The 8,582-nt window shown below is 49.6% G+C and overlaps 1 protein-coding gene across 1 annotated transcript in view; it reads left to right on the forward strand.

Annotated features, from left to right (window-relative positions):
- The window catches only part of CAMK2B (calcium/calmodulin dependent protein kinase II beta), a 58,200-nt gene extending 58,070 nt beyond the window's left edge, over positions 1-130 (forward strand). The window contains 1 exon segment of the mRNA XM_060171002.1: positions 29-130. Within this exon segment, the coding sequence (XP_060026985.1) occupies positions 29-130 (102 nt within the window).
- Positions 131-8,582: the final 8,452 nt, after the last annotated feature.

Consider the following 8,582-nt stretch of genomic DNA (forward strand, 5'->3'; position numbering starts at 1 on the left):
ACTGCCCTCCCCCACCACACACACACAGGTGGAGCAGATGTTCGCGCTGGCACCCATGGACTTGGTGGGAGACATCGACTACAAGTCCCTGTGCTATATCATCACCCATGGCGATGAGAAGGAGGAGTGAGGGGCCTCAATAAATGTTTTGTCCAGCTAGACACAGTGGTCGCCTCTCTGTGACAGATGGGGGTGGGGGGGAAGGGAATAGGTGACACTCCCGCCCCACTGCCCAGCATGCACTGCCCAGTCAGTGAGAACCCTGTGAAGGGCCCCCAAGTGGGACAGGGAACATGGGAGCCACATGGGACCAGAGTCACCCACCTGGGACCCTCAACTTGGTGTCTCTGCACATCTTAGGGCTGGGGGGTGGGGGGGGCTTGGGGCAGGGGAGGCACTTGAGGAACCCAGTGGAATCACACCCAGACTCCTTGTTGGAAATAGGGGAAGGGCAAGCAGGGAGGTGGTACAGTGGTCAGAGCACTGGACTTGCAAATATGAGGTCCTGAGTTTGACCTTCCCATCAATGCATATGCCAGACTGATGCGCTGGTGCCAATAAATAAATAAATAAATAAACAAGTAAATAAATAAGGGCCAGGCAGTGGCACAGTGGTAAGTGCCCATGGCTCAAAGTGCAAGGACCTGCGTAAGGATCCCGGTTCGATCCCCCAGTTTCCCACCTGCAGGGGGTCGCTTCACAGGCGGTGAAGCAGGTCTGCAGGTGTCTGACTTTCACTCTCCGTCACTGTATCCCCTCCTCTCCTGATTTCTCTCTGTCCTATCTGGCAACAATAACAATAATAACAACAAGAGCAACAAAATGGGAAAAATGGCCTCCAGAAGTTCAGAAACCGAACCCCAGCGATAACCCTGGAGGCAAAAAAAAATAATTAATTTAATTAAACAATTAATAAATAAATATTTTAAAAGAAAAATAAGCAGCCATATAAGCAGAGAGTGGGGAGAATATTTCACTCCCCACCCCATTCCTGACCCCATAGTCCCTGGGGGAAGGAAAGGAGGAGAGGAAATAGACAGTGGGGGAGGGGAGGGAGAGGACAAAAGAGGGAGGAGGGGAAGGCAGAGGCCACTCTCTGGGCCTGAAGCACTGGAAGTGCTTCCCTGGCAAGGAAGGACCTCACAGGGCTTCTCTGCCCTCCTATCCCCACCCATCCTGCTTCGATAGGATGAGACCCAGTGGTGGAAGGGGGACACGAGTAGCTATAGACCTTGTCCCCACCCCTGAGCTGGAGGAAAGGCTTGGGTTCCAGCTGCAATGTGATAACTGTATGTCTAGCCTACAGCATGAGGGTTCAGGCTGTCACAGGAATCACGAAACTCATGGAACCTTCACCCAGGGGTGTTGTGCTTATGAGGACACGGGGTAGAGCGGAGCACGATGCAGGTGTGTGATCCAAACACATGAATTCTGCTCTTGAATGACTGTGTATCATAAGTATTGTGGATGTCTTCACATTTTTCCATATTTATTTTATGGGAGAGAGAGAATGAAGCAGGAGAGAGAGAAACCAGAGCACTGCTCATCTCTGGCATAAGGTGGTGCTGGAGATCGAACCTTTGTTCTCTGGGGCCTCAGTAGGCAAGTCTTCAGTGGGGCATTTTGTTCCCCTTCAGTTTATCTGGTCTTGTGGGATTCCTGTCCCCATGACCTTTGAGCTGATCCCAGCTCTGAGAATTGTAGGGGACTATGGGTCCTCAGACACATGGATAGATGCTTGAGGGGACAGTGACCTTCGTCCTTTTCTGGAAGAGGCCCATCCACCTGAAGATCTCAGTCCCACCCCACACACCTGCTGAGCCAGTGCTGACAGCCTTTTGGTTCCTTGTGAGCTGACAGGCAAACAAAATCTTTGAAAGGTCTTCACTCAATGTCTGAGGACTAGTCATGATTCTGATTTTTTTTTTAATTTACCCTTGGTGTTTGGAGGCTGCTCACCTGGTAGAGTGCACACTTTCTCACACACAGCTCTAGGGTTTGAGCCCCCAGCCGCCACGTGGGAGCACCATGCAGGGAGGAAGTTTTAGGAGCCACTGCTGTGTTATCCATCCTTCTATGCTCCCTCTCTCTCTCTCTCTCTCTTCTGTTTCTCATCTACTATCTGGGGGAAAAAAGAGGGAAAGAGATATAAACAGAGAGGAGGAGGGAGATAGAAATAAAGAGAAAGAAGAAAGAACAAAAAGAAAAGAGAGGAAAGAGGAAGGAATGGGGAAAAAGAGAAAGAAAAACATAGGAAGGAAAGGAAGAAAGAATGAGAGGAAAAGAAAGAAAGATTGAAAAGTAGGAAGATATAGGAAGGAAATAAAGAATGAGAGAGAAAAAGAAAAAAATAAAAGAAGGGAAGAAAGAAAAGAAAAGAAAGATAGAAGTCAGGAAAGAGGAGGAAAAGAAGGGAAGGGGGAGAGAGAGAGAGAGAGAGAGAGAGAGATTGCCCAGGTTGCTCTGGGCTCTGAGTAGTATCAGGCAGAGATGGCCTGAAAATAAGGAATTTTAAGAGTTTAATCAGAACTGGGGAGACAGAGTAATGGTTCTGCAAAACATTTACATGCTCTGAGGTTTTGGACCCAATCCTCAGTATCACCATAAGCCAAAGCTGAGCAGTGCTCTATTCTCTTCTGTCTTTTACTCTCTGTTCTCTCATTAAAATAAAATGAATAAGATAGTTTAAAAAAGAATTATACATGGGCAGAGGGTAGATAGCATAATGGTTATGCAAAGAGATTCTCATGCCTGAGGCTCCAAAGTCCCAGGTTCAATCCCCCACACCACCATAAACCAGAGCTGAGCAGTGCTCTAGTTAAAAAGAAAAAAAAAAAAAAGACAAAACAAACAAACAAAAAAAAGAATTGTACATAACTGCAATTGTAGCCTAAATTTTCTCAAATAAAATACCTTAAAAAGGGGGTAAGGGGGAGCTGGGCAGTAGTGCAGCGGGTTAAGCACAGGTGGCACAAAGCACAAGGACCAGCTAAGTATCCCGGTTCCAGCCCCCAGCTCCCCACCTGCAGGGGAGTCGCTTCACAGGCGGTGAAGCAGGTCTGCAGGTGTCTGTCTTTCTCTCCCCCTCTCTGTCTTCCATTCTTCTCTCCATTTCCCTCTGTCCTATCCAACAACAATGCCATCAGTAACAACAACAATAATAACTACAATAATAAAACAACAAAGGCAACAAAAGGAAATAAATAAATAAATATTTTAAAAGGGGGGAGGGCCAGGCAGTAGTGCACCTGGTTGAGTGCACATGTTACAAGGCACAAGGACCCAGGTTCAAGTCCTTGGTCACCACCTGCAGGGGCAAAGCTTCACGAGTGGTGAAGCAGGGCTACAGATGCCTCTCTGCCTCTTTCCCTTTCTATCTTCCCCTCCCCTCTCAGTTTCTCTCTGTCTTTATCCAATAATAAATAAATGAATAATTTTTAAATAACCCATAAATATTAAAAATTAGAGGGATCAGGCAGTGGTGCACTGGTTGAGCACACATGTTACAATGCACAAGGACCTGGGTTCAAGCCCCCAATCCCCATTTGCAGGGGGAAAGCTTTGCTGTGGTGAAACTGGGCTACAGGAGTCTCCTCTCGATCTCCCCATTCCTCTCAGTTTCTGGCTATCTCTATCCAATAAATAAATAAAGATAATAAAAATTTAAGTTGATCAAATATTTTTAAAAATTACAGAAACAGAGGGAGTCGGGCTGTAGTACAGCAGGCTAAGCGCAGGTGGTGCAAAGCACAAGGACCGGCATAAGGATCCTGGTTCGAACCCCGGCTCCCCACCTGCAGGGGAGTCGCTTCACAGGCGGTGAAGCAGGTCTGCAGGTGTCTATCTTTCTCTCCTCCTCTCTGTCTTCCCCTCCCTCTCTCCATTTCTCTCTGTCCTATCCAACAACAACAACAACAATAATAACTACAACAATAAAACAACAAGGGCAACAAAAGGGAAAAAAATAAATAAAATAAATATTTTAAAAAAGTATTTAAAAAAATTACAGAAACAGAGAGAACAGAATAGATTGGATTTCCCCCTCTCCCCTTTCCTACAACATCTCTTTGAGCAAACTTTTAAATTTTTCTTCTCCCTCTTCTCATGTAAACCTATTAACAAGACCAGTAAGCTTTGTGCCAGCCTGGCCACCTGGGAGTTTCCAGAAAGCATGGAGCCAGTTCTCAGTAGAACCAGCACAGCCCCTGACAGGGGGTAGGGGGTGAGGGGTGGTATCCCTGCTCTAAGCCACACGTCACTTCTTGCCATGAGGAGCAAGATTTTCCCCTGGACAAAAGCTCTTGGCAGCCCCAGGCCCGTGAGTGAAGCAGGCTCTGGGTGACAGAGGGGTTGTCACTGAAGGGTCTGTCAGCTGTCACTGTCCCTACAGTCCAGTCCAGGCCCTCACCCCATGGGTCAAAGGTCAAATCTCCTAGTTTCAGTGGGAGAGTTTTCGAGGTCTGCTCTAGTGTTTTTGTAGTGAGAACACGGGAGAGACCAGTGAAGGCTGGGTCTAAGGAAGCTGGGCAGTGGCGCTTCTGATGGAGTGAATGCTGTACCGTACAGGGAGAACACAAACTCAAGCCCAATCCACCCACAGCGGGGAAGCTTCACAAACATAAAGTAGGGTTGGGTGTCTCTCTTTGTCTGTCTCTCCTTCTTCTTATTTCTCTCTGTCCCTATTAAGAAGAAAGAAAGAAAGGAAGGAAGGAAGGAAGGAAGGAAGGAAGGAAGGAAGGAAGGAAGGAAGGAAGGAAGGAAGAAAGAAAGAAAGAAAGAAAGAAAAATGGAGGAAAGGCTGGGATGTAAATACGCAGAGTAAGGAGATCTAGGAGGTAGGGAAATGGGCTAGGGGACCCCTCCCTGTACACAGAAGTGAGCTTGAGCCTCCTCTGTGCCCACTCTCTGGGCCTCAGTTTCTTTCTCTTTCTTTCTTTCTTTCTTTCTTTCTTTCTTTCTTTCTTTCTTTCTTCCTTCCTTCCTTCCTTCCTTCCTTCCTTCCTTCCTTCCTTCCTTTCTTTCTTTCTTTCTTTCTTTCTTTCTTTCTTTCTTTCTTTCTTTCTTGTCTTCCTATTTTCCTTTCCTTCTCTCTCTCTCTCTCTCTTTTCTTAGTTTTTTTTTTTTCTTTCTTTCCTGTCAGGGTTATCACTGTAACTTTGTGCCTGCATGGTTCTGTGGAATTGTTTGCTTGCTTGCTTGTTTGTCATTTAAGGTAGAAGATGGGCAACAGAAAGAGAGAAAGACCACAGCATGCTCCACCTTTTGTGAAGCTTCCCCCTGTGCACAAGGCTCCCATGTCACTGTCCCTGTCACTGGTGTTGGGGCTCGAACCCAGTCCTTGTGCAGAGAAAACTGTGTGATCTACTGGGTGAGCCACCTCCCGGCACTGGGCCTCAGTTTCCTCAACTAAGTCAGAGAGGCTGGCTGGATGCTGATGCCTCTGTGCCAGGCAAGGCTCAAATTTAACTGGCTTCATAAACCAGACTGGCAAGCTGTTCTTCTCCTGGAATAAAGATGAAGATTTTCTCTTTCTTTCTTTCTTTCTTTCTTCCTTCCTTCCTTTCTTTCTTTCTTTCTTTTTTTTTTTTTTTTTTGCCTCCAGGGTTATCACTAAGGCTCAATACTGGCACTAGGAATCCACTGCTCCTGGCTGTCATTTTTTCCATTTTATTGGATATGACAGAGAGAAATTGAGAGAGGAGGGGAAGATAGAGAAGAGAAAGAGAAATTTAGACACCTGCAGACCTGCTTTACCACTTGTAAGGCATCCCCCCCCAACAGATGAGGATCTAGGGGCTTGAACCAGGGCCCTTGTGTGGGTCCTTGTGCCTAATAATATGTGCACTTAATTAAATATACTACTAACCTGCCCCCCAAAAAATAATGACTTTCTCTCATGTTTTTATTCCCCCAGATGCTTGCTCAGCTCTGGCTTATGGGGATGCTAGGGATTGAACCTGTGACCTCAGAGCCTCTGGCATGGAAGGCTTCTGAAGAACTATTATGCTGTCTCCTTGGCCAACATTAAGGTTTTTGGTTAGAGACTTAATGCAACTGACTCCTCAGCAGAAGCCTACTGGGGGGTGGGAGGGCAGAGTCCAGGCTGGCAGGTGCCCACCAGAAGGGGCTGGAACAGCTCCAGCAGTCATCCAGCTGTGACTCTCAAGCCCCTGTTAGGAAGCCTGGCCTCCTTGGGCTTCAGGCCCCAGTTTAGGTGTTACCTCCCCCAGGAAGCTGTCCTGGCTTGTGTTCTTCATAGGACTTGCCAGGTGCACCCTGACTGAGGGCAGCCAGCATCCAACTGCCTGTGAGCAGTGACAGATCAGGGAAGGGTGTCCTGCCCAGTCTCTGCCACTAGCATGGCACAAAGCAGGTGACTGGGATGATGATAGTGACATTGTGCATTTCCAGGCTTCTGGAGGCTGAGATCAAGAGCCTCTGAGACTGTGGGTTCTGGGGTCCACTGCCTGGGGGAGTTCAGGGTTTGCACTTGGCCCCATGTTCTGCTCTTCAGGAGAAAGGGGGCAGGGAGCAGATGTAGCCGTGGACTCCTCTTCTGGCTAGCCCACTAAGCTCTGCCACCCCAGGAGTTTGGACCAGCCACTGCCCCACCAGCCCAGCCTCTCTAGAGGCCCCACCACCCTGGTGATCCCCACAGGGACAGGCTCTAGTGTGCAGCCCCAAAATAGACCCTTATCAGCCCCTCTGCCCTGCTCTGCCATCAGCAACGCCTCCATGTCTCTCCCCCTTAGCTCTCACTACTGCTGTTGTCTCCCCCTCCTCCTCCTCTCCCCAGAGCTGTCCCAACCCCCAGTGCACCCTAGTCACTCCCTCCAACACCCCTGACAACCAGCTCCAGCTCTAGCTTCCCCATACTTCCTCTTCATTTCCTCTCCTGACCTGAACCCCCTTACTTCCTACCTGGCTGCACCCATAGCCCTGCCTACTGCCCCCCAACACTCTCAGGGAACAGACACTGATGACCCAGGGAGAAAAGGGTCCTTGGCTTCAGCTCCAGTGGCCTATGTTACCAGAGTGGCCCAGGGCAAGGGCAGTGGGTCTGTGGGGAAGACAGAGGTGGGGTGGGGGGCAGGTGATGGGCAGGAGGGGGGCCACCCTTCCTGCCTGAGCTCTCACAGAGTGTTGGCTTTATAATAACACACACTTTGTGCAGGGCTGGCAAGATAGTTCACTTGGATGGTGTCCTTGCTTAACCTGTGTCTCCCCACATCAGGATTCAAACCTGGCCCACACCATGCTGGGGGGGGGGAATTTGGGGGCTGTGATGTCTCTCTCTCTCTCCCTCCAATATCAGAAAAGCTGGCCCAGAGCAATGAAGCCCAAGAATGATGAAAGAAATAAATGAGAGAGAGAGAGAGAGAGATGGGGAGAGATATGCAGGCTGTGTGCTCAAATTGCTTCTAGCTGGTTCCTATGAGCTATGAGCTGTGAGCAATGCCCAGGTTCCTGCATCAGGTCTGGCTCTGGGGAATAGACCTCCTTCCTATGTCCCCACCCCCACGCTAGCTGCCTGCCTGATGTGAGCCCTCCTTGCTACTGGCCCATACCCCCATCCCCCAAAATGCCCCCAACTCCCCCCTCTTTGCACCCTCCACAATGTGGAAGGCTGGGAGTCTTCCTCACAGCCCACTAGGGAGGTGTGCAAATCATCTGGGATCATTTCACCAGCCCAGAGCCTGTCCTCTCCCCACAGCACTGGTTTCCTCTACAAGTTTATTCTGGTTTCAGAGTGGGAGCCCTGTAGAGGCCTGGGGTTTCAGGGCCCAATTCCAGAGGCAGCAGGTGGCTGGCCCCCTCTCCTGGGTTCTTCCTCTCAGTGGGAATGGGTGCTTATTTTGAGGGGCCCTATCCCAAATGCACCCCTTCTAGTGAGCTTTCTGGGAACACTTAGCCCTCTTAATAGACCCACATATTCATTCAAGAACATCTGGGATTTCATAATCAGGGAAACAAACAACAGTTGATTTTTTTCCGTGACAGAAGTAGTAGCTATGGTATCGGAACTGGCATCTGTGGAGTTATCCCGTGGTGGCAGGATACTGCCAACTACTGTATTTAAGATATAGGGGGGCCAGCAGCACTCCTTTATCCCAAAGTGGGCTTCTCAGAAGCCAGACCCACTCCTGCCAGACTTCCTGCCAGCAGGCCGCCCAGGAGGTCACCCAGAAATACCAACAGTTATCCTTCTTTAGAGAGGAGGGGGGTGGGGGGGGAAGGAGGGATGGAAGTGGAGGGAGGAGGAGGAGTGGGGAGGAGGAGGGGGAGGAGGATAAGGAGAAGGGGAGAAGAAGGGGAGGAGGGGGGAAGAAGAGAGGGGAAGAGGGGAGAGAAGGAGAGAGAGAGGAGGGGAGGGGGGAGGAGGGGGCAGGTGGAGAGGGGGAGGAGAAGGAGGGGAAGAAGAAGGGGAAGAGGAGGGGGGAGGAGGGGCAGGAGGAGGAGGACTAGGGAAGGGAGCTGTGTTAAGCCCAGCAGGAATTCTGTCACTTTCAGTGACAGCCACAAACTGACATCAGCTGAGGGAGGGAAAATGGGGGCTGGGAAGTAGGCACCTGCCCAAAAGG

The sequence above is a fragment of the Erinaceus europaeus genome, chromosome 14 (assembly GCF_950295315.1).
Source record: "Erinaceus europaeus chromosome 14, mEriEur2.1, whole genome shotgun sequence".
In the NCBI taxonomy this organism is placed as follows: domain Eukaryota; kingdom Metazoa; phylum Chordata; class Mammalia; order Eulipotyphla; family Erinaceidae; genus Erinaceus; species Erinaceus europaeus.